The sequence below is a fragment of the Macadamia integrifolia genome, chromosome 12 (genome assembly GCF_013358625.1).
Source record: "Macadamia integrifolia cultivar HAES 741 chromosome 12, SCU_Mint_v3, whole genome shotgun sequence".
In the NCBI taxonomy this organism is placed as follows: Eukaryota; Viridiplantae; Streptophyta; class Magnoliopsida; order Proteales; family Proteaceae; genus Macadamia; species Macadamia integrifolia.
In genome coordinates, this window is record NC_056568.1 from 10,342,694 (window position 1) to 10,370,039 (window position 27,346).

General features: G+C 39.2%; 1 protein-coding gene across 2 annotated transcripts; it reads right to left on the reverse strand.

Moving 5' to 3' along the window:
• Positions 1 to 775: 775 nt before the first annotated feature.
• On the reverse strand, positions 776 to 26,545 carry LOC122057448 (protein enabled homolog). 2 transcript variants are annotated; one of them, XM_042619559.1, is made up of 9 exons: positions 26,174 to 26,545; positions 24,850 to 24,895; positions 24,412 to 24,499; positions 20,210 to 20,457; positions 9,350 to 9,469; positions 9,079 to 9,229; positions 6,296 to 6,435; positions 6,148 to 6,183; positions 776 to 1,815 (listed from the first exon to the last, which is right to left on the reverse strand). In XM_042619559.1, coding segments are annotated over exons 1-9 (1,695 nt in total). In that variant the 5' UTR covers positions 26,176 to 26,545; the 3' UTR covers positions 776 to 951. The 2 variants fall into 2 exon arrangements, with proteins under 2 accessions (XP_042475493.1, XP_042475492.1); XM_042619558.1 differs by having other exon boundaries at positions 9,079 to 9,235.
• Between the last annotated feature and the right edge of the window lie 801 nt (positions 26,546 to 27,346).

Genomic DNA, 27,346 nt, shown 5'->3' on the forward strand with positions numbered 1-27,346 from the left:
TCAGCACTCAAGCTTAGAGAGTCACTAACTTCCGATCCCGAGCAGTGTTTTGAAAATCGGGATCAGATTGATCAGATCGGACGATTTGGATCAGATTTGACCTCTCAGATCTGAATTCCGTCCTATTCCACTCCGGAACATTTCGACCCGATTCCAGGTTTGAAATCCTTGGTCCCAATGGTCCAGCTTCCCAGCACCACCCTTAGGCTCAGCAGAGGCTACTGAACAAAATCTTTTGACCTTCCCTTCTCAACCGTGTTCTCCTATCTGACAACTCTTTCAAGAATCACCTCTCTGATGCGAATCTGCTACGCAAATTTTCTGACCCAAACCTAAACTTATCAGTGTTCCCTTAGCACATCCACATCCTATCACCCAAAGCACTTCGGGTTCTTTGGTTGGGAGCTCGCCTCCTCTGACACTCATCTGGCCAAGGTCCTCATTCTCAATGTGATGGGGCAGGGACCGTTGCAACCATTGTTATAACTTTAAGACATGTGATACTGTTATCGATGTCAATATGAACCAACTGATGCCATATCGATCTAGATCGTTCAAACCTGATACCTATACCTATCGGCCAATATGCCCAGTACAATACTGAGTTTTAGAACAATGGTTTGCAACATGGCTGGCTGATGAAGCACCTGGTTTCAAAAATAAAATACACAGCATCGATATCCCCAGCACTGCTATGAAGCACAATATTCAAACGGCGATTCTTCTACCTCCCTCCATGAGCATCATAATACCAGTTATGAAAGGGATCCTCAAGTTAGAAAAGGTTGATAAATCATAATATCAATTAATATACAACTATGTACTAATGTTATAAGGTTGATCGTAATCCGAGTCCCCCAAATTGGGATAGGATTCGTGTACCTTTGGGGGAGGAGGGGGTGAGTTGTTGCAATACATAATTTTTTATCATACAACCACAAAGACCTAGGACTACTGTCGAGAAATTGGTGGTGGTGTTGCTGCTAAGGGTGGCTGGCCATAGAATCCACCTTCAGATCCCTGAAAATTCTGATGAGGACTTTGACTAGGATAGGAAGGTACACCTGTAACCGAGGCCCCAACCATTGGATAACCAGGCAATGGTGGTGGCCGCTGCGGAGCAGTACCATAGTTGTAGGGTACACTTGTCATAGAACCAGCTATCTGCATGAATTGGGCTGCTGCTGGTGGTGGAGGCAGTGGTGGGAGTGGCGGGGGTGGTAATGGTGGTGGTGGCGGCTGCTGCATGGTAGGAGGACCTGGGTGGGACATAGGAGATGATGATGGAGGTGCTGGTTGATGTGCCAACTGTTGGGATGTCGCAGTGACCTTGTGCTGGAGCGATTCAGGATGTGGAAGAAGCGGTGGTGGTGGCTGAGGATGCTGAGGTGCTATGTAGGAAGATGGTCCATTCTCATGTTTGGGCCTCTTTTCAGAAGGATAATCACAGGAAGAGTCATTCAACGGGTTGACAATGACGCCCTCGGATGCCAACGATGAAAGTACATAGGTGAGCATCTGAGCAGAGGAAGTGGAAGCAGCAAGTTTAGCAGCCATAGCAGCAGCTGCAGATTTGCGAGGATCTTCTTCAATGTGGCCAGAATTCTCGGCAAAAGGTCCCTGCCGTGTATACATGACTGGAGCTGATTGCTCTTTGTCAGTGCTGATGGCTGGAGTTTCCTGAAGGAAACTGGAAGGTGCATCAGGTGGGGTGTTTGTTTCCTTCAACCTCTGCTCAACAAGCAACTGTCCATTGTTGCAGTTTAGCACTTGTTGGCAGATGTTGCCCGCTTGTTCATATCGAGACTGCACAAGCTGAAAAATGTACATACATGAGAAACCACATTTATATACCTTGTAAAAAAACAGATCTAACCATTCTGATATATGAGTTTGCGGCCTATTTTGATCAAAATACAAAATCTACTATCCAGATGGTAAGAACTATCAATTTTTTGGCTTCACGCAAATGGACAGTCGTATTGTTCGAAGTGTGCATGTCTGAACCAGGGGCATCATGGCAAAAGGAGTACACAGTTATTCAAATACCCCTCTAATAAATAAGAATAGCAATGATATATACTGCAAATTTTATTTTGGGCCGGGGTTGGTTACCGGGGTACCCTCAATTCTATTAAATTAGGGTGCATTCTGGACAAATCATATGCTGAAATTATAAAAATTTGAAAAGAGAAAGATATCAGAGAGAGAAATATGATCAACCTAAACTCAATTCCACTACACATTCTTGAGAAGAGGTGATTAGCGTAACAATGGTGGAGGTTCAAGGTAGTGAATTCCCAAAAACAATTTGGGTCACATCAAGGATCAGCCTTATGCCCTAATCTGTTTGCTCTCGCCATGGATGATTTAACCAAAGACATACAAGACAATGTTCCTGGGTGAATGCTTTTTTCTGATGATAATTTGTTGGTAGATGAAATAAAAGAAGGGATTAACGTCAAGTTGCGGCTATTGAGGTCAAACTTGGAATCAAAAAGTCTTAAGATTAGTAGAAAAATGCCGAAGTATATAGAGAGTATATAGAGTGTAACTTTAGTTGCACTAGGATGGTTAATGAGGTGGTGAATATTGATGATAGGGAGATTCCACAAAGTGATTATTTTAGATATCTAAGCTCAATCATAAGTAAAGAAGGGGATATAGACGATGATGTTACACATAGAATTAAAATAGGCTAGCTAAGGTGGAAAGGTGCGTCCAGAATGTTGTGTGATTGGCGTATTCCTTTAAAGCTTAAAGGAAAATTTTATAAGACTCCTTAAAAGCTTAAAAGAAAATTTTATAAGACTGTCACCCAACCAGCTATAATGTGTTGGGTGGAATGTTGGACAATTAAGAAGCGACATATAGATAAACTAAATGTAGCAAAGATGAGGATATGAGATGGATGTGTGGCAAAACTAGGAAAGACAAAGAAAGGAATGACCACATTAGAGCCGAGTTGGGAGTAGCTTCGATCCATAAGAAGCTACGAAACAATCATTTGAGGTGGCATGGCCATGTTCAACGGAGGACTTCGAATGCTCCAATTCGGAGGAGTGATTTGATTCAAATTGAAAGAGCTAAGGTGGTGTTTGGTTGTGTGGAATATTCCACATAATGTATTTCTGTGGACTCGTGACTCTTCATTTATTTAGGTGTTAGGTTGTAATTAGTGGTGATACCGTGCAGAGACATGATTCCACAATTTGTATTAAAGGGTGAGTCATTCATGAGTAGAGCAATATATAGGTTAATTCAAGGTTGAACCTAGCGATTCTACGCCTGATATAAATAGCCTGGATTCCATCCAGAATCCAAAGTATCAGGCCTTAGTTTTTTTTTTTTGCAGAAACTATCAAGGCATCAGTTGAAAGTCACGAAAAAGGCTAGTTTTTCTAGGGTTACCGTGAGACTTGGTAAGTGTTAAAACTTACTAATCTAGGGTTTCATATAGTTCTAGGGTTTGTTGGCAATGAGACTCGGTAAATATGGTTCTGAGAATAGTTTTATGAAGAGGAATGTGCCTGGGGTTTCTGAATGCTTTTCACTTCCTTTTCTTTTTCCATTTTTATATTTTATTCTTTTTTTTTCTGGTAGTAGATTTTTATGCAATTGGTCGATGGCACGAGGTTGGCATTTTCACTTGACAAGGCTTGATGGGCCTTTTTTTGCTGATTCGCAAACGGAGATTTTCGTTCTCCCTTGGTGAATTGTGGATTGCTGAGCTTTGTTTAATATTGAGGGGAACTTAGCTCATTGGATAACACTTCATCTTATTCTTCTTGTTTAAGAAATAATTAGAACAATGTAGCTGAAATAATTAGAGCTTTGTTATAGTATGTCCGCTTAACAAGAACAATCTTTGTCCCCAAAATGATCCCCAAACTCAATTGGAATAAGAAACTCCACCGATTTGTTGATTACCTAATTGTTTGTTATTTTCTAAACCACCAGTTGAAGTGAGATCTCAGCCCAACTGCAAAAATGAATTCTACATTTAGAGAGATTGATTTGTTGGCTAGATAAATATACAACCAAATGAGATAATTGATTTAATGGTAGACACTTCATCCTTTGATGATCTGGTCACTTTAATTCCTTAAATTGATAAGTTGATGAAAATATAAGGGCTTAATGGAAATCCTTCCCTAATTCATTTGGAAGGATTTTTGGATTTGAAGGCTTTTAATTTGATTGTCAAGAAATAAATAGAAAAGAAAAGAAGATTAAAAATTTGTATTTGAGGAGAGAGAGATGAATCCAACTAACTGACTCAAAGAGACAACCAAACAGTTTTTCAGGCAGAATCTAGATGAATCCAACTGACAGACAAACAGATTTTCAGGCAGATTGAAGATGAACCCAACTGACAGACTCAGGGTAACCAAACAGTTAATCCTTCAGAATTACAATTCCACAGAAGCTCATTCCATGGAATTATATCCAGAATCAATACATGCACCAACAGATTTATGCAACCAAATGCTACATAAAAGAGCCAGGGGCAGACCTAAACCCTAGGATAGGTGGTGAGGAAAGACATGCATAGCCTAGGCCTTCTACCACGTACGACTTCAAATAGAGTTAATTGGAGAGCAAGGATCCATGTAGCCGACCCCAATTAGTTGGGATAAGGCTATGTTGTTGTACAAGAATAAAAAAAAGGCACTACATACATAGGCAACCTAGGGTACGAAACCAAACTAACAATTTGAGTGTGTTTTTCAACAATCTAAAGGTTCCATTGTGTTTAAGGATGCTTAATTAAAGTCTTTGCCAAGTTTCAAACCAAAATATGGCCCTTTGACCACAGAAATGGTCAAACAAAACCAATCACCAACCCCTGCAGGATTTCAACCAGATTTCGGTTGAAACCAAACCACTTTGGGTTTCATTCAGGGGTCGAAACCGACTTCTTGAACATTGGGTCCCAGACTCCCAGTACGGCAGTACCTCAAAAAATAATCAATGGAGACACAAAATACCTCCTAATGGTAGCCCATCTACCTGTACTCGACATAATATGCTCAATCAACTCCTGGGATATCACGTGACCGCTAAGGAAAAGGAAATACATGATGCCACATACGTTCTGCCATCTTGCCAAAGGAGACTGTTGAAAACCCATTAAGTTGTGAATCCCGTAAGGGACATAACAGTTCAAACCAAACAGGGAAGCAAAATGGGCCCAAATAGCCTGACCAAAATTGCAAATGGATGAATAAGTGCCTACCAGACATAACTACACAACACAAAATCCCAAGGAAAGATTAAAGTTCACCATCACTCCTGTAATCTATTGCAAGCGTTAACCTTCTCATGATTCACTTCCCAAGTCAATGCCTCGTAGATAGAAGGGAAAATATTGTACTTTTTCTTTAATGAAGTTTCTTGTTATTTATTCCGGAAGGAGGGAGGAAGAAAAAGGATTTTGTAAGAACTCAGATGCAGTTCAGATTAACACATTCCAAAGTAGAGAAACTCCATGGATTAGACTATTTTGGCACATTCTCGGACAGCATGAATAATTGAATATAGAAAGGAAATGAATTTGAGGCTGTAGCACTTTTCCTAAAGTTTGGCAATCACAAAGCCAGGATGAATCTAATCAGTTCAAGTCCTAAAAGTGGAGCATGTGAACTTCAAATTTCCATCAGAAGAATGCAAATATTTTACAAATGAAGAAAAAAAGAATCTTGCAGAAAATTTTAGCATACACCAAGTTTTGGTTCAATCACCTTTTCATAAAATACTGCAAAACAAACTTCCAGGACCGGGAAAAAAAAAATGTATCACCAAACTCTAATAGACTGAACCTCTACAGGAACAGACTGTTATCATATTCTTGGGAAAGTGATCTTGACACAGTTTTATAAGAGAAGTACCACAATCATGATCTATCAAACAACTGATTCAAGGGTAAACTTTCTCAAGCATACCAATAAAACCAGAACTTCAGAATGGAAAATGCAGCCATTAAACCCACTCCACACAAGGACAAAAACTGACAGCCTCAAACTTCCAGGTCATAGTTCAATTATGGACTTCTTCTTGACATTTTCAACACCACAAACAAAAAGTTCTTGAAAGGTTCAATCATTCTCCTACCAAGTTAGACTACTCTAAGAATTACAGAATTACCTTAAGTTGATTACGAACTTGGTCCAGCTTAAATTCCTGAAAACAAATTAGTTCTCTTTCAGTGAAGTTTAAATATTAATAAAATGGAAAAAGATTTCATCAACTCATACTAAACTTTCACAAAGTTACAGTCTGCTAGCCAAATTACCTGCTCCTGAAGAGCATCTCTTAAATGAGATACGAGACTTGATCTTGACGATTCAACCAATCTCAGCTGCTCAATACATTCTCTCAGTATACTATGCTGGCTCCGCAACTCATCCACAAATCCAGATCCATTGAGCTGCCCTGTTCATTAAAGAATCCAGATCCAGTGAGGAGTTAAAAGTATTTTCATTACAATTTTTGTTCCATAGCAATAGCAATAGTCAATACGCACATGATGAAATTAAGAATGTGCAATTGGGCCTAGAAAGACTTTATTTTAGCCCAATGATGGGTTTTATGGGCCTCCGGCATTGGACTTCTTTTTTTTTTTTTTTAGGTTTATTGATGTAATAGGCATCTTGTTTTTATTAGCCCATATTTGGGGTCCAAAGTCTGTACACAGGATTAAGTATATGGATATGAATATGTGGACCCAGTTTGAAGACTTCTAAAAGGAGCTTGTGGTTTCTAGAATTTCAATATTTTTGGAATCCAATCACTTCATGCCATGGGTAATTTATAACAATTTATTTTTATTGTAATAGTGGGCTGGGTTAGGAAACCATAAGTGGGTTGGTTTTGGCTTATTAACTAAGTTGTTAAATAGATTAGGATGCTCCAAGTCGGCCAACAACTATAAAGGAATTTTCATTTCTGTTTCTTTCATTTGTTACAAGTCAAGTACCGACTCTCCAACAACATCCCCGATTGGAGAGTTCAAGGCAGTTTAGAGTTCTGTTTTATTTCCTTTTTTCTTTTCAACTCTATATATACATGTAATGGCCAACAGAGCCTCATTTGTTTGATTTGATGAAGGAAAATGGTCAGGATTTGAGGTTTTCCCTCCTCTCTTCTCCTCATTATCTCTCTTTCCCATCACCAGCAGATCCATATTTTCGATCTGGCATTGATTCGTATCAGGCTAAACCTGGTTATAGATATCATGGATCCATACAAGACATCTTTTCTTTCAAGAACTTCATGTGAATCAAGGATGTTTGTGAACAATTACTGAGCATTTTGGAAGTGTCGACGGCAACCACTGCTCATGCTCGAATGACTGGATGCTTCCTTCTACAAGCTGATCTCAGTCATTGAATAGTGGGTGGAAGAGCAAGAAGAAGATCCACTGATCCAATGGTTGAAGATCAACCTGAAGAAGTAAACAATGCTCCATCGAGATTGATGAGATTAAAGAAAAGATTGCAATTGAAAATACATGATTTGAGATTGTTTCTATGGATATTACAATCGTTGTATTTATTTTCCTCCACAAATTATGCAGTTGAGATAACTCGTATTGCTAAATTTTATGAGAAGCATTGGATCGACATCAAGTCAAATCAACTGTTCGAAGATACCAATCAAATGGTGACGATCCACCCGTTATACAAAACTCGAGGGTGAGTTTTTCAAACAAGGGGGAATTGATGCAGTTTATAATGTGCAAATGGGCCTAGAAAGACTATTTTTTGGCCCACAGATGGGTTTTAAGGCCTTGGGTTCTTATCTTTGGGTTTATTAATGTATGGACATCTTTTACATGCTCATATTTGGGTTCTAGATCATGTACACGAGATTAAGTATATGGATAAGATTGTGGGGTCCGTTCGTTATAGTTAGTAGATTATTTTATATTAAAACTGTTTTAAATAGCTGTCATTAGAAGTGGGACCCAGTTTGAAGACTTCTGAAAGGGCTTGCGGTTTCTAGAATTTCAAAATTTCTGGAATCTTATCATTTCAGGTCGTGGAGTATTTTATAACAACTCATTTTTATTGTATAGTGGAGCTGGGTTGGTGAGTTTTGGCTTTATTAATGAAGTTGTTTAGATAAATTAGGACATTCCAAATCAGACTAGAGAAGTTTTCCTTTTGGTTTATTTCTTATGTTTGAGTCAAATACGGACTCTCCAACAGCAGCCCATGATTGAAGAGTTTAAGGCAGTTTAGAATTCTGTTTATTTCCTTTTTCTGTCCAGCTTCAAAAATACACTTAATGGCTAACAGCCTCATACAACTTGATGGAAGGAATTAATTAGTTTCATTTGATAGTGAGACTGTTGCTTCTTTCTCATTTGTGATACAATTTTTTTTCCTACAAATAATCATGACATTAATATCACCATTAAAGCATTCATTAGCTTCTTTCCTATCTAAACCAAACAAGGTAAGTGCATGAGGACCTCAACACTTCTAAATGTATAACTGCCACTTAAAAAGTAAGACAACCAGGTTTAACCAGTTTTCCAAATGTTTCAGATAGGAGGGTACAATGCCCAGGAGGAAAACGTAAAGTCATCAATACAACCAGCCCCCTTGCAATGGAGTGGGCCTCAACAGCAATAGTCAGTATGCACAACAAGCATGTAGCATTCTCATGAGAGTGTCATTAGTATTTAGGCAGACCCTAGATCATTGCAATGTTAAAATGATACATAAGAGATATGTATTTGAAGAATAGGAATATGGAGCAAATCTTATATGTAAGGCAATGAGGAGTATACGCAAGCAGCTTCCAAAACACCTTTAACAATATAGCTCAAAAAGCCTTAAAATGGACAAGTTTTCACGCTCTTAAGTTTTGATAATTCCAAATTTAATGTGCAGCAAGTTATGTTGAGTTCTCATTCCATTACATGAGGTAGCTCCTCATCATATTACATCCAGCATAAGTGAGTATGCAAAAACAGACTTGAATTTTTGAAAGGTAGAAGTGATAACAGAAAATGCAAAGGCCCAAGCTCAAAAATGTGACTAAAACACAAGGCCATTCAAGCAATACCTGAGTTATTATTGCCACCAATTTCCTTGTCTGCTTTTTCGACGCCACTAACAGCAGTCCTGCATCTACTCAGTAATGCTTCTTCATCCATAGAACCATCATAAACAACTTCGTAACTTGAAATGATCTTCTCCAGTGTATCCCCGACAGACTGTTTCTGCTTAAGAAGAACAATGATGAGCACAAAACAAGGCCTGTTTTTTAATAAAATCCTTTAAAAAGAGCAACAAATGAGCACACAAAAATACAAAATCCGCGAACAGGGATTTACCGGTTTGAAGCCTGAACTTTTTCCATTTCTGTTACTGTTCTCCAGGTTCCTCCCAACAAGCTCTTCCTTGAGAATTTGCCCCCGAGAACCAAAAACTTTTCTCTCTTCCCATATATCAATCTGGGCAAGAGGAAAAAAAATGAGGCCAAAAATAGTGAAGTGCTACTATTTGCTTCATACCCACCTGCATAGTTGTCATGGGGCCAAGGTGAACCACGGCAGTGCCCAGCCACCTTGATACCTAGGTGATGCCTTGATGAGGCCAAGGCGCCCAAAGTGAATGCCATTTGCTATATCCCAAGTCCATATTTTCCAAGTACTTTATATCTTAATATAAATATATATATATATATATATAAAGGTCAAAATATTAAGTTGGGTAGGAGAGACATATATAAACATATTAGGGAAGAAACTAAGAAATGATTATAATCTATAATATGTGGAGGGAAAGATCTTGGCTCCTTGGCACATAAGGTGACTTAAATAGGTTCCTTGTCACCTAGGCATCACCCTAGCATTATCATCACAACTAAGTACAATGCGCCGGAATCCTCCTTTCTCACGACATACATCTAACAAATCCAATATTGATTCTTACAATTACATTACCTCATCTAAGATAACCCTAATACTTTTAATTATCCCATCAATTCAAACAAAAATGTGAAATACTCATAAATCAATAGAGCATGCTTAACAAGAACTGCAAACTTTTTCTCTTAATTTCTCTAAATGATTATTAATGCTTCTGTATTTATGTAAGTAAAAAAGCCCAAAAATGAGAATGATAGACAAAACCTATCCACCATGCAAGCAAAATCCAGAAGCATCACAGTTATACATCTGGAAAGGGGAAGAGGATGAACCCATGAAGTAGCATATCACATGCCGTGTACAAATGAATATCCTGAAACTTCTCCAAGTAGGAACTGTTCTGCTCAACCACCCCAAACACCCCGCCAAAGAAAAAAAGACAAAATAAAAGCCCTATAAAAAAGGGCATACCCGATGCACAAGGCTCCCACATGTGCGAGGTCCGGGGGGGCGAGAACTATGCAGCCTTACCATGAGAATGTCGAGAGGCTGTTTCGACCGCCATACAAACTTTAAACTTTGCCTTTGTTTGCAATAGACAATACATCCATTCCTTCTAACAGAAACCATGTTCCAATTTAAATTGAATGCTACGGGAAACCAAACCCATTGAGCAGGTGCCAAAAGGTAAATATAACCACCAACAAAATCGTCCATATTATAAATAAGGGTGGTTCACTAACTGCCCATCTGTAAGGCATTGCAACAGTGATGCAGTAGAAATTTCATGGGTGGACCGGAATGACCTGATATGGAAACCCAGACATAGACGAACCGAACCTAAAACGGGTTTTTAGTCCAAGGGGGTGGGTGGTAGGTTTCTTTAGTAGTTTGGGATATTGTAGTGCATTTTATTTTATAATGTTGTTTGTTGAAATATTCCTATTTTGTTTTAGTTGCCAAGTCAAGTAGGTTTCTATTTTGAGTGGGATTCCCTCTCATTTTATACTATGTAGCCCAAGACCGTGGGTGGAGTTTAGTGTTGACACCCGTCTGAAACCATTTAGGATTTACTCGTATCATTACCATGTCCCCGGGTTTGAACTCCACATAATACCGATGACGATCAGCTGAAGCCTTATACACCTTATTGTTCAAGGCAATACGTCGTCGGACGTTGGCATGCACCTCAGTAATATGGTGCAAAAACTCATCAGACTCAATGCTAACTCAAGCTTGGGGTGGGAGTGACATAAGATCAATAGGTCGCTTAGGCTGAACTCCAAGCAAGATATCAAAAGGAGTACGACCCGTTGTCCCATTCAATGAATAGTTGTAGGCAAACTCAGTAATATCAAGGATGGAAGGCCATGTCTTCTCATAATCTCGAACCAAACATCTCAACAGATTTCCCAAGCTTCGATTCACCACCTCTGTCTGTCCGTCAGTCTGTGGGTGAAATGCAGTTGAAAAGTTCAGCTTTGTATTTGTTTTCAACCACAAAATCTTCCAAAATAACTCATGAACTTAACATCACGGTTAGACACAATACTAGTGGGCAGCCCATGTAGTCGCACTACCTTCTTGAAGAAAAGCTTTGCAGCCTGATAAGCATCAAAAGTCTTGCGACAAGGTATGAAATGGGCCATCTTAGAGAAAAGATACACAACCACCATAATGGAATCATATTGCTCTCTAGTAGGGGGTAGTCCAAGAACAAAATCCATGCTAACATCAAGCCACGGTGCATGAGGAATAGGTAGTGGAGAGTATAAACTTGTGTAATGTTTTCCCCTTTTTGCCAACTGACATACAAGGCATCTCTTGATCACATGATCGACATCCTTTGCAATGCATGGCCAATAAAATCGATCCATCACCTGTGCAAGAGTCTTATCCTTCCCAAAATGTCATCCCAATCCTCCTCCATGTAACTCCCATATGATGTGATGACGTAGGGAAGAGTTTAGAATACATAGCCGTGTGCCAAAAAATAAGTACCCATCATGAATGGAGTACTTAAAGTGTTGTCCACCCTATTGCAACTCCACAAAGATAGTGATGAGATCAGGATCAGATGCGTACTCACCCCGTATCTGATCAATACTAATAACATGTGCTGAAAATGTATTGAGTGTGAACACTTTTCGGCTAAGTGCATCAGCCACTGTGTTCTCTTTTTCCGCCTTGTACTTCATGGCAAATATAAACTCCTGCAAGTAGGCTACCCATTTGGCATGCCTGTGGCTAATCGACTTCCGAGAGTGAAGGTGCTTCAAGGCCTCATGATCAGTGTATAAAATAAACTCCTTACCAATGAGGTAGTGTCTCCAATGGCGTAGCACTTGGACTGCATACAACTCCAGCTCATATGTCGAATAGCATTTCTTGGCTTCATTCAATTTCTCGCTATAGAAAGCGATACGATGTCCTCCTTGCATCAACATTCCTCCTAACCCAACATGTGAAGCATCTATAGCTACCTCGAATACTCTATCAAAATCTGGTAGGCGTAGAATTGGTGCATTTATCATCTTCCTCTTTACAAGAGCGAAGGCTTTGGTCGCTGCAGTTCTCCATTCAAACTTCCCTTTGATTGCTTCCATGCATTCAATGATAGGTGCCATAACTACACTAAAATTCCGAATGAATCTCCTATAGAAGGAAACCAAACCATGGAAGCTACGAACTTCTATTAGTGTCTATAGTATAGGCCAATCAATGATGCTTTTGATTTTCTCCGGATCAACTTCAACCCCTTTAGATGACACTATAAATCAAAGGAATATAACCTTAGGCAGCATAAAGGAACACTTCTTGAGATTGATGTATAGCTTCTCTGCACAGAGCACTCTCAAGACTTATCTCAAGTGATCCATTGGTTCTTACTGTATATCAAGATATCATCAAAGTAAACAACCAAAAAGCAATCAATAAAAGGACGAAGTACCTGTGCCAACTCACATGAAGGTGCTAGGTGCATTCGTCAGACCGAAAGGCATGACTTTCCACTCATACAAGACATCCTTGGTCTTAAAGGTGGTCTTTCACTCATCCCCATAACGGATGCGGACATGATGGTAGCCACTCCTCGGATCTAATTTGGAGAAGACCTTTGTCCCGGACAGCATATCCAACATATCATCAAGTCATGGTATAAGGAATCTATACTTGACTGTTATCTTGTTGATAGCATGGTTGTCCACACACATACGCCAAGAACCATCCTTTTTCAGCGTGAGCAAAGCTAGTACCGCACAAGAACTCAAACTCTCATCAATGAACCCCTTTTGTAATAACCCATCCACTTGCCGTTTCAGCTCGGCATGTTCAGTAGGACTAAGTCTGTAAGCGGGAAGGTTGGGTAAAATTGAACCGGGTACCAAGTCAATAGCATGTATGTCACGCATGGGAGGTAGCTCATTTGGAAGATCATCAGAGACTAAGTCAGAAAAATCAGATAATAGCTCTTTGATAGGTGCACTATGGGTTACCTCAGGTTGGGGAGTGACTTCCCGAGTAACAAGAGTCATAACCATTCCGGTTTCATGACTTGTGTGTATGAATTACTTACGTGGAATAGCTAACAACTCTTTCATAGGCATAGCAACCACTTTCTTCTCAATGTCAATGTCCTTCTGATTTGCCCTTAGGGATCTTCATCGCCGTATTTCAACCGGCACATTTACCGGATAAAAAGTTGTAGGAACACCTTTCCACATGAAGATACATAGATACATAGATTTTTCTTCCCTCCAACCATGGCATCATTGTCATACATCCAGGGACGACCAAACAATACATCTGTGAGTTTTATTGGAATCACATCACACCAAACTTTCTCTTCATATCGGTAAAGCTTCAAAGGAACTGAGCACCATTTGTTCACCTCTAGAGTATTTCCATTCAGCAAGGATACCTTATAAGGTTAGGGATGTGGGTCAGACTTCAAGGGTGCTCTCTTCACAAAGGCTTCTCAGACAACCTCTAGGGTATTTCCATTCAGCAAGGATACCTTATAAGGTTGGGGATGTGGGTCAGACTTCAAGGTTGCTCTCTTCACAAAGACTTCTCAGACAACATTAACACAACTGCCACTGTCAATTATCACCTGACAAATATGCTCTCCAAACTTCATACGGCTATAGAAAATGCAGTTACGTTGTCAATCCTCTCCTTTGGTTTCAGCCACCAAGATGCGAGTAACAATATGATGCCATGGTTGAAGGGAAGAAAGATTTGTGTACCTTCATGTGGAAAGGTGTTCCTACAATTTTCTATCTAGTAAATGTGCCAGCTGAAATATGGCGACGAAGATCCCTAAGGGCAAATCAAAAGGACATTGCCATTGAGAAGAAAGTGGTTGTTATGCCTATGAAAGAGTTGTTAGCTATTCCCCGTAAGCAATTCATACACACAAGTCATGAAACCGGAATGGTTATGGCTCTTGTTACTCGGGAAGTCACTCTCCAACCTAAGGTAACCCATAGTGCACTTATCAAAGAGCTCTTATCTGATTTTTTTTTACTTAGTCCTTGATGATCTTCCAGATGAGCTACCTTCCCTACGTGACATACAACATCCTATTGACTTGGTACCCGGTTCGGTTTTATCCAACCTTCCCACTTACAGACTTAGTCATACTGAACATGCCGAGCTGAAACGGCAAGTGGATGGGTTATCACAAAAGGGGTTCATTGAGGAGAGTTTGAGTCTTTGTGCGGTACCAGCTTTGCTCACGCCGAAGAAGGATGGTTCTTGGCGTATATGTGCGGACAGCCATCCTATCAACAAGATAACAGTCAAGCATAAACTCCCTATAACATGACTTGATGATATGTTGGATATGTTGTCCGAGACAAAGGTCTTCTCCAAATTAGATCTGAGGAGTGGCTACCATCGGATCCGCATCTGTTCTGGGGATGAATGGAAGACCGCCTTCAAGACAAAGGATGGCTTGTACGAGTGGAAAGTCATGCCTTTCAGTCTAACGAATGCACCTAGCACCTTCATGCAAGTTATGACACACGTACTTCATCCATTTATTGGTCGTTTTTAGGTTGTTTACTTTGATGATATCTTAATATACAGTAAGAACCAAGAAGAGCATATGGATCACTTGAGGCAAGTCTTGAGAGTGCTCCGTGCAGAGAAGCTATACATCAATCTCAAGAAGTGTTCCTTTATGCTGCCTAAGGTTGTATTCATTTGATTTATAGTGTCATCTAAAGGGGTTGACGCTAATCCAAAGAAAATCAAAATCATCACTGACTGGCCTATACCACAAACACTAACAGAAGTCCGTAGCTTCCATGATTTGGCTTCCTTCTACAGGAGATTCATTCGGAATTTTAGTGCCGTTATGGCACCTATCACTAAATGCAAGGAAGCAAGTAAAGGAAAGTTCGAATGGACAACTGCAGCGACCAAAACCTTCGCTCTTGTAAAGAGGAAGATGACAGAGGCACCAATCCTACACCTACCAGATTTTGACAAAGCATTCGAGGTAGCTACAAATGCTTCACATGTTGGCCTAGGAGGAATGTTGATGCAACGAGGACACCATATCGCTTTCTATAGCGAGAAATTGAATGAAGCCAAGAAACGCTATTCGGCATATGATTTGGAGTTGCATGCAGTCGTCCAAGTGCTATGCCATTGGAGACACTACCTCATTGGTAAGGAGTTTATTTTATACATTGATTATGAGACCTTGAAGCACCTTCACTCTCAAAAGTCGATTAGCCACAGGCATGCCAAATGGGTAGCCTACTTGCAGGAATTCATATTTGCAGTGAAGTACAAGGCGGGAAAAGAGAACACAGTGGCTGATGCACTTAGCCGGAAAGTGCTCACACTTAATACATTTTCAGCACATGTTATTAGTATTGATCAAATACGGGGTGAGTACGCATCTGATCCTGATCTCATCACTATCTTTGTGGAGTTGCAACAGGGTGGACAACACTTAAAGTACTCCATTCATGATGGCTACTTATTTTTTTGCACACGGCTATGTATTCCAAACTCTTCCGTATGTCATCACATCATACAGGACATGGAGGAGGATTGGGATGACATTTGGGGAAGGATAAGACTCTTGCACAAGTGACAGATCGATTTCATTGGCCATGCATTGTAAAGGATGTCAATCATGTGATCAAGAGATGTGTATGTCAGTCGGCAAAAAGGGGAAAACATTACACAGGTTTATACTCTCCACTACCTATTCCTCATGCACCGTGGCTTGATGTTAGCATGGATTTTGTTCTTGGACTACCCCCTACTAGAGAGCAATATGATTCCATTATGGTGGTTGCGGATCATTTCTCTAAGATGGCCCATTTCATACCTTGTCGCAAGACTTTTGATGCTTATCAGGTTGCAAAGCTTTTCTTCAAGGAGGTAGTGCGACTACATGGGTTGCCCACTAGTATTGTGTCTGACCGTGATGTTAAGTTCATGAGTTATTTTTGGAAGACTTTGTGGTTGAAAACAAATACAAAGCTGAACTTTTTAACTGCATTTCACCCACAAACTAGCAGACAGACAGAGGTGGTGAACCAAAGCTTGGGAAATCTGTTAAGATGTTTGGTTCGAGATTATGAGAAGACATGACCTTCCATCCTCGATAGTACTGAGTTTTCCTACAACAGTTCAGTGAATAGGACAACGGGTCGTACTCCTTTTGAGATCTTGCTTGGAATTCAGCCTAAGCGACCTATTGATCTTATGTCACGTTGTCACTCCCACCCCAAGCTCGAGTTAGCATTGAGGCTGATGAGTTTTTGCACCATATTACTGAGGTGCATGCCAACGTCCGATGACATATTGCCTTAAACAATGAGGTGTACAAGGCTTCAGCTGATCTGCGTTATGTGGAGTTCAAACCCGGGGGCATGGCAATGATACGAGTAAATCCTGAACGGTTTCAGACGGGTGTCAACACTAAACTCCACCCACGGATATGGTCAATGTTTCCACCGATGCCTTTGAAATTTCCCACATTTCCACGGTATCCCAGGACTCTGATATCAAATACCACGTGACTTTTAAAAGTCACTGGTTTCCACTAGTATCAACCAAAATTCCCACATTTCGACCGAAACGTAGGAATTTTCCTCGAAATGTGGGAATTTTCGAGTGGACCAATTGGTCAACCTTTATAAAACCTTCTTAAATGGGAAACCAAGCCTTCTTATTTCAAAATTTCGATGAAGTGGAAAACTTATGAAAACACTCAAGATTTTGCCCTTGTGCCATTAAATCTTCATTCCAAGCTTGGATCTTGCACATTCATAGCAAATCTATCTAAGGAATGGAGCTTGGACCAAAAAGGTAAATCCCAAATCCCATCTTCCCCAAACTTTGTGTGCCATCCTTCGAGAGCACCGGCTCATTTGGATATGGCGGTGAGTATGGACAGCATAGTGGATCTTCTACTTCATTTGGACAAGATGGTAGTTCAACTGGTGGCTCATTTTTTGTTGACAATATCTTTAGGTATCCATCCCAACCTTGTGTGCCACATCCTATCACTATGAGTAAGCCATTCCCTTGGCTGGGATACCTAACTGATGTTGATGATGCATCTTATAGATGGGCAGTGATGGACTACCAAAACAATTGGATCCAAAACATGTCATGGGACTCATATGTGGTGCATTCAGATAAGCGGCTATGACATCTACAATGGTACGCAACTCGTAGACTAGAACTGCTTAGACACTTTATTTGGAATTGATTGTTGATGTTGCTTGTTGACTGTTGAAAGTTTAGTGTTGATGGTTAAGACTTGAGACTTTAGAGATAACTCACGATTATGTGATATTATTATTTATTTTGGATCCTGCACATTATGTTTTGTTTGTTTTAAACTTTTAATAATGTATTTCACATTTTTAATTAGTAACTTATATATGTACTTATGTAGTATAGTTTCAGTCAACGACTCAATGTACATTAGGAAACATTGGTCAACACCACAAGTATGACTTTAGGTGTTTTTTCCATTAAACTAATTATGTGAATGTATTAGAAATGTCCAAAATAGGACGTACACCAAAAATAGGAGAAAAAAAAAAACACATTTTCGGGGGTCGTACTAAAGTTTCCACCAAAGCGAAAAAATTTCCTTGGTTTCCTCGAAATTTCCCAGATTTCCACCGAAATTTCAGTCTCCCCAATGGTCGAAATGCGATATTTTGAATCTTGCCCACGGAAGATGGGTCCATATAAGGTGTTGAAACGTATAGGGCCTAATGCTTATGTGCTTGAGTTGTTAGATGATATGACCATAAGCAATGTGTTTAATGTGGCTGATCTTCACCTTTACGTTGGGCACCATTCGGATGATGGAGACACAGAGCAAATGTTGCGGCTGCCCCAACTAAAGCTGCCTACTTCTGAAGTCATCGAAGATGTCTTGGATAATAATTACAAGACTACCCGCCGTGGTACCGGCTATCACACTTTCCTTGTCAAGTGGAAGGGCCGTCCCCGTAGTGACTGTACTTGGATCCATGCTAATGGTTTCAAGAGACTTGATCCCGACTTGTATGAGCGCTACATGTCCATTGCCCATTCATCGGAGACGAATGTTTTCAAGCCAAGGAGAGTTGATGCAGATTTGAAGACCTATTCTAAGAGGAAGAAGAGGGTCGACCCCAGTGGCTGAATGGGTCGACCAAGTTTGGTTCCTTAGCCCACAGTTTGGGCATTGATGGGGTTTCTTAGTTTCTAAAATTAGTTGCTACTTTAGTTTCTAATTTCAGTCTACAATTAGTTCCTAATTTGTTTAGTTTACAATTTCAGTTTTAATAACTACATGTTAGTAGTTTTAGTAACTCAGTTTTTAGTAATTTTGGAGTTTCCAAATTGTAAACATTCCCCATCATTATTATAAATAAAGGAGGGGGCACACTACAGCCCACAATTTGAATTATTGAAAAAAGAAAGCTTGTTGCTGCCGCTGGTCTCTGTTGAGGCTCCCTTGTGTATGATCAAGGCTTATGGATTGGTGTCTGATCCAGTTGACACTTTGCGGCGAGAATCCCGAGTGGACCTTCTACTATTCTTCAAGTATTTTCAAGTTCACTTGTCAAGGATCTACTGTTGCCATCGACCAGGTATTTATTATTTCAAGTTCTGCCCAGAAATCCTTGTCAAAATAGCAATCGGCCTCCTCTGGTGGAATCATTTCCAGCCATTGGCTTGCCCCCAAGTTCTGGTCGATTGTTCCCCTCTGTCCAACTAAGGATCAACCCAACTCTAGGCTGATCCTGTCCAGTCATTAAAGAGTTATTACAAATCACCAGAATTTTGTCTTTTAGTGATTTGCTAGAACCAGAACTGAAATCGATTGGCCTGGGGTAATTCCTACTGTGGTTTCAGGTTGTGGATCATTATTTAACAGTTGTTTGATCCTATTTGAACTGTTATCAGCCCCTGGTTTATATTTATCTGATTGGTACTGTTCTGTCCTAATCAATACTAGATATTGAAATCTATAGTCTGCTGAATTGTTTATATTCTGTTGGTCTGATTTGCTGGTGTGTTGGGATTGGTTGTGGTTGTTCTTTGGTTAAAAGTTCCTGCAGACTAAGACTTGGTTAGACCCCTACCCTAGTCTACATTACCTAAACTGACTAGAAAACTGAAATAACAGGGAAAATAGACTCAAACAAGACTTTAACTAAACTAATGAATTAAATCCCGTTCTCCTACTTTCTACCCGTATTTTAAGCTCATTAAAGTGGCTCATTACAAAAAAAACCCATGGGATCAAAGGCCCAACACATACATAGCCCAACCCAAGACTTATTTGCAATAAAATAAGCCCATTAAGTGACTTATTTGCATCAAAACTCCCTACACGTGGGATTGACAACAGCAAAGGAAACTCCAAGATCTCTATTACAATATAGAAATTTGTTGGGGACTAGACCTCTTTCTTATATTTTCTTATTTTATTCATTTCCTATCCCGTTTGGAACTCAATTTTTCCTACCTTGATTTGCACGGATCTTGTAGCCGACCTCATTAAGTTGGGATAAGGCTTAGTTTGTTGTTGTTGTTTGTATCTATGATGACACAAACAAAATATGCATCTTGGAGGGACAACTAGCACTTCCTTTCATTAAAAAAAAAAAAGTGAAAGTAAAAATGGAAAAAAAAAGATTAGCAAAACCATGTGGCATCATTTTATTCGAAAAGGTGGCCATCTTGACAAAACCATCTGGCACCATTTTATATGTAGGTGGTATATAATGGACCTAGCGGCCCTCCAAAGGCTTTTGTACAATGCAAGTTGATTTCACATACCAGTCGTAGTGCAGCATTTCTTCCAAATTCATCCCCATTCTCAATCACGTCATTAAGAGCATCTGGAAGAACCTTCCAAAATTCACCAACAAACTCCGAACCCTTTCGCCGACTGTTCTGCAAAATATCATTCGCAAGATATAGGAAAGACACTCTCTGCTCCCGTGGAGAGCAGTGGAACTGCCTATCCCATGTTTCAACAACTTGTTTTGCTTTCCTCCGATGGAAGATACACCAGTGTGATAAAGCTTGTTTCCGGTTAAGGATTGCACTCCCAGCAATATTAAGGGAGTAATATAAATACTAAACACTGAAACAGGGAGAGAGGAGTAGATAAAAACATTAAAAAGCCGGAACTCAAATAGCAGCGAAAAATTATTAGAACTATAAGGATTCAGGTAATTGACAAATTAACTTCTGTAATGACATATATACAACATGATGGGAACCAATACATACTTGATCACTCATGCTAGTGCGCCCTCGTCCATCATACCAAGTAATACCTGAATCAGACTACACCATCATATTTCAACCTACTATATCCGGCTAAGTTACACCAAAATTGCTCCACTAAATGTGGCATGAATACATAATTATAAACTACAATAAAACAAGTTGACACCGCATAAATGAATATGCCAGGTAGCAAATATAGTAGGATAAGGGAAAAGAGTCACTCGTTTCTTTTAATATCCTTTTATCTTACTTTATATTTCTTCCTCTCCACAGTGACAGCATAGAAGGTGCCAACAATAGTGTGGAAATGATGTAACAAAAAGTGTGGCTAAGCCTCGCTTCAGTAGACAAAAGGGCTGCAAGAAAAAATGAATGTATGACAACAAGGATGGTGGTGGATGACGACCTGCCGTCTGCCACACCAATCGTCCCATTTACTTATCAAATTCCTTTCTTTCATTTCTTACCCATAGTTAATCTTTCAAAATCTCAACAACATTTACACCACATCAAGCTGTACAATTCATCCAGGTCAAACAAACCCCAGCCAATTCAATGAGCCTTCAGGTTTTCGAAGGTACATTAGGTCAGGCAGAACTGAAACAGCAGGAAGGTTCTGTTCTTCAACTAACCAACTAGATAGGTATGCATTCGGATATATGTTTAAACACATAAACACACACACACACACACACACACACCCCACCCACCCTAGCAAAAAAACCATTCATACAGGTGAACAACTTAAAAGCAAGGTTCGAAATCTCTTCTTGTTTCGGTGGTTTCAGAACCACTGAAATCTCGGCAAGATCTCGGGGAGTTGGTGGTTTTTTTTTTTTTTGACTCGGTTGACTGTTTCGGTGGTCAAACAGCCATATTATGATCTGAAACTTAGTGAGTAGCTTGTTTTAAGGTTGACAAACATGCTTAGAACTTAAATTTGCAAAAATATTAAAACATGACAGTGTTTTAGAGTTGCACCCTTGTTGGCAGCAACTGTCGAACTGTTTTGGAGATTTTACCTGTTTTATTGCTAGAACAAGATAAATTAAATAATGCATCCAAGTCATGATCAAAACATACCTCAACATTAATTAACTAATATTTAGAGTACTAGGGTAATATACTATGCAACTCCCTAACTCCCAAGTCCCAACTAAAGTCATCGACTGAACGTCTTACTCTTAAATCTCAAAGTCCCAAATGGCAATATCCCAAGTCCCAAACATATTAGTTATACAACACTAATCATAATGATTGTCTATTGGAAAGAACTATGATGGCTTGGCTGGATTCCACGTCCAGTACGATGGAGTCGACATGCATTTTCCTCTAACTACACCACAAATGCATACCACATCATATTCAGAGAGAAGAACCGAACATAGTCCTCTACAACTGTCAAAAAAACTGAGTCATCTCCATACTGAAGTTAACCTATCCGAGAGTATGTGTCACCACCATAGTATAAAGAAGAAGAACCCGCCATTGAGCTACTATCAACTGGATGCTTCCGGCAACATGTACGGCTGGGCTAGGTACGAGAATAAGTTGTCCACAAAAACCACCACCATGTGACAAGGTCTGGGAGCCATAGTCAATACAAGGAATGGATGAACCAGATGTATGCCCTATCCCAGTGAATTGACTATAAGGTCCATAATACTCCGACCAAGTGCTCTCTCCAATAAATGATGGGGCACGCCAATGCCCACTCCATCTACCTCACTGTGAGGTTGCCTATCCCCTCTACTCAAACTCATTCCGCCAATAGAAGTAGATAGACTATCAACGTTTATACAATCTCGCCGCCCATCTCCACCGAATCAGCGACGAGGCCCCCTAGTGTATTTCAAAATCACTCTATTTATGTTACTATTTAAAAAAAAAAAATGGTTTTGGGGAAAGTGATTTAACTTTCCAAAGCTTGAAATGTGTAGATCTTCAACTTGGAGTGATCTTCAAGGCAATAGATGTGATGATGTGACTAATTAGTGGGCAATAGAGTGATTTTGTGTTAAAATGCAAGGAGCCAAAATTTCACAGAGATAGACGAGTTGGAGTCAATTTCAACTCCCCCAAAAGAAATGTTGTATTTATAGGCCTTGTTTGGTGTCATTCGGTATCTCGCCGAAACAACACCAAAATTTCAGCCAAGATACTGAAATATCGACCGAGATGATGTCCTTTTTGTATTTCTTAGGACATCTCGACTCGGCAAAAAAAAAAACCCAGAAATTACTGAGATCTCGGCGAGATTTTAAACCATGCTCAAAATCAATTGAAAGGATTACGAACAGATTAGGGCTTCAAGCATGGCACCCACTGGTCTAAATTTGCAATGGTTTTTGCTCAAACGAGCATGAAAGATTGAGAACCAGCCTCCCTCCCAAGTGCAGGAGTAATCCTCTTTCTTTTTTGGCTATTCTCAAAATTTAATCATCAGTCATAAAAGAACCTCTAGCCCTTCCCTTCCTCTCTCCTTACCTCCATGTCTAACATCCTTACATGCAAGCACACAACCATAGAGAATGACAGGGAACCCACCCCTAAGGACTCAACCCAACCCCTCTTTATCTTCCTTGAACAAATAACTACTTAACAGTTAATAAAATATCATGCTAATAACACATACTAACACACAAACAAGGATCACCTTTTTGCCTAGATTATTCCAAATGCCTCGACAACTATGTCCCATTTGTCCACCCAATTGCACATTTGCCGATCGGGAAAGAAAATATTAGGAATTTTCTATTCATGGAGGCCATCATTATCAATACCATTAGCCGTTAAATCCAGCTTGATAAGAAAATGGAACACTTTTCAGCCAGACCTTCACTGAACTTTACCCAAACACCCCACCCCCTTGCTTCTTTTTTTTTTTTTTTTTTTGGGGGGGGTGGGGGTGGGGGTGGGGGTGGGTGTTGGCTCGGGGGAGAATCAAGCCAACCCAAAGAAACTCTAGAGTTATCCTGATTCAACATCTTGGGTGGGAAACTGGGGAGACTCTCTGCAGCATTTTTCTTGATTTTAATAAATTAATCGGTTAATAAAAAATTTGAGACTAGTTTATACTCATTTAGCTTCCACTATTCTGTAAAAATATTGGATATAATAAAGAAGGTGGATACTCATTGTCTCAGAATAAGTTACATGATTTAATATCACTCGACCACTTGATACATACAGCTGATTCTTGTATAGTCTACAAGACGCAATAGGAAGTAGTTTGCATTTAGTTCAGTTCATAATTTAAAGAGCAGTTTCCAAGTGGAAGCACTAATTAAAAGTTTAACAGCAGACAATTTCACATGTGATGCTAACCAAATCAGCATCTACATTATTTAGTTGCATTGCTTTTTCAGTCGACACCTCCAATCAGGTGCACACTGAAAAAGCATTGCAACTATTTGATATGTTTACCAAAAACATTTCAGAAACTCTATAGCGTTAACAATTTCATACTGTCAATCTAGGGTTAAGCCTTTTGTTTTTGTTTCCTCCCATGGCAATTACAAACACACCAAAGCAATTAAGTAAAAATAAGCACCAAGAAGCAGGGTGTTTTGTCCCCTCTGATTATACACTCCAAAGGAAGTAGGCCAGTTTGTTTCAGTAAAACCACCTACCTTCCCTCAGACAAACTGTGTACAGCCAACAACCACAACCAGAATAAAATTTAAAAATAAAAACCAAGCGGAAAATCATGTTCTATTCTGAAAACATAGTCAAAAGGATACTCTCTATACTCTGCTGTGAATTGTTAAGCTTCGCAAGCTTTTCCACCAAAATCTGTCCATTGAATGTTCCATTCATTGTTTCCACTTTCTGTGCATCATATAAGAGGAAAAGAAATTATGTAAATGTCAAGCTTCATTCATCACAACAGAATACAACACAGAACATAAATGATAAAGATAGTGTGATAAATTTTTTGTTAAAAAAAAAAAAAAGGATAGATACGGATACCAACATACTCAAAAACCACAAACCCATCTCCAATTCATTTCATAACAATCAAATATCCATCCAATGTGTGTGTGTGTGAGAGTGGGTGAGTGAGAGAGAGAATGAATTAAAAAATTCCGAGGGTTCTGCTTAAACTCAATAAGTTCACAATTATGATTTTGGCTCAGGTTTCTTCAGGGGGGTTTTATACATACTTCACTGCATCTTACCTCCGAAAAAATAGGTTTCCTTGGTGTATATGCTTCAGGAGAGGTCCTATACATAAGCACAAGGTCAAACATCAAAATTGTCAGAGGTTTTTTCACAATGTAGAGAATCAACACAATGCTGTCACAAGTTCTATGATATAAAAATAAGAAAGATCAGCATATCAGGTAGCCAAGACGAAATGTTTCTGTGTAGCAATATCAGAAAATGTGTCCAAATTCAGAATAAAACATGTCTATATTGAAAATGATATGAGACATGAGAAAAAAGGCTTATCATACACATCTCTCTCTATGCTGAACAAGTATTCAGGTTACCAAATAAATTTTACCAAAGAAAAAAAAAGTTAACAAATAAATTAAGCTTAAAAACAATTACCCAGACACAGATAATTTTATAAAAACCTAAACAAGAAACTCCAAATCAAGACCTCACACATCTTCATTAATTAACATACAAAACAAAAAGGCTCGAACAGCACACAATAAAATAGAACATCTAAACTTCTTAGCTCGATGAAGAACCTAAGGCCCTATGCATGTCCTGTCAAACAAAATGTTGGGCGTGAGGGGGGAAAATCCCAGAGCCAACACTTCCCATTAATCCAACAAATACCTCTTCAAGACATCCCAATAGCTCAACAAAGCATAATCCTGCACAAGAATGCTTTTGGTGTGGCCACACATAGGTCAATTAGGTGTCTCAACTCAATGGAACACACTTCACTACTTAGCGTCACCATCTAGGATTCAATGCACTATTATCAATAACTTTCTGAATTCTAAATGACCATAAGATGCACTGAAATTTTCTGTTTTTCCAAATCAAGCGCAGTCAGCATAACTATCTATGGCCAAGAAGTATAATGTTCGTTCTCTATAAGCGTAGCAAACCAGATGCCCGTTAAAGCTCGCAAAAAACTATAACAGGAACAAGCAATCTAAATTTCCTTCACAGGAAAAAGTAGCTGAGAGCTTAGAAGCAGTTAAGTCACCGAATTTCACAACTAAAATATTCATTTGGCAAGTGTTCGCTGCATACATAGAAGAAAACTAACAAAAAAAATTCAAACAAGCTTCATCGAGTAACATGCAGGAAAATATGAAAACCACAGGAAACTGAAGGTAAATTAAAAGAACAACATTAGCAATTACTGATGAATTCCACATAAATTAAACCCTAAGGCAGCTCAATTCGGTATTATTATCCATCAAAGACAACAAAATCAACAACCAATAACCGAAAGTAGAACCTTATCGGGAAACACGAAGACATTCAACAGAAAAAAAAAAACTTCAAATTTAAATCAGGAAGCAGAAATCTAACATGTTTGAGGAAAATGCTGCCGAAGAATATGAAAATCAACGACCAGTAGAGATAATGTCCTCAATGCTTCATCTGTGCCTTCTGGTCTTTCTGAGAGATGGATGAGATATATTAGGGTTCTGACGGGGTTTTGGTCGGAACGTAAGTGGTCAGAGATTCAGGGACGGAGGGAGGGAAAAGGTTCGTTTTTTCTTCTGTTTTATGAGATGATGTGTTTATTTAAGGGACATGGCGACAGTCAGAGGAGAGTGTTGTGGTTGATTCCACAGTCGTCATCGTCCATCCGTTCGTCGGGCGAGAAGCTAAGACGGAGAAAGAGAATCTGTTTCCCGTTAACGTGTTCGCTCGCCGTACCATGTACTAAACGTCTAAACCCTTCGGGCTTCAAGTACTAAGACAGTGGCGAACGTGTGAAAGTAAAGCTCTGTTTGGTATCAGTCTTGGAATTCATTCTACGTCTATAATGCATTGTCTATGCCTATAATGTATTTGAGACAATCAAAACCAAACGTAGCATAACACCCATAAATACTAAAATACCCTCCCGCGGCTGCTTTCTAGTTTCGACTTTCGATCGTACGGTTACCCTAATGGCCTAATGACAGAATGCCAGAAAATTAAATAGCAATTACTTATGCGAAATTCTTTTGAAACCATTTCATCAAAAATTTTTATTTTGTAACCAAGGCTCTGAAAAATATGTCGTTACTTCACCCCTTTTTTTTTATTTTTCCATTTTTTTTTTTTTTAGAAAAAAGTGATATTCTTTTGATTGCTTTTATCTTATTTATGAAGGTTATTTAACTTAAAGGTAAGGACAAAGTTTTTCTTAATCATGTGGCGATTGTCATTGCTCCATCATTAAGTTTACAAATCACTATAGGGCTTTAGTGTCTTCCCAAAACACCTCATGATACTCCTTTAGAAGCATTCATAGCATTCATGATGAATGAGTTCTCATTGGTTTATGGAAACTTGGTCTCAGTATAATTTAAGAATAACCTACCATCATGATAGTATTGGTAAGTATATTTGTTTCGCATACACTTTGAGTACAGTTGTGAAATGCTAGAGTTGTACCATCACTCGAATAAAAAATGTGTGTATACCATGAGGGCAAATGAAACAAAAAAAAACAAAAAAAACAAAAAATAAGTATTTAATATGTCATAT

Bases quoted from the DNA above. Each gene is read 5' to 3' on its own strand.
- LOC122057448 (XM_042619558.1), bottom strand. The intron at 20,458-24,411 runs GTATCCTTTTGA...ACCGGAAACAAG, and splicing joins TTCACAGCAGAGTATAGAGA to CTTTATCACACTGGTGTATC. The intron at 9,236-9,349 runs GTAAATCCCTGT...CTTCTTAAGCAG, and splicing joins AAAGTTCAGGCTTCAAACCG to AAACAGTCTGTCGGGGATAC.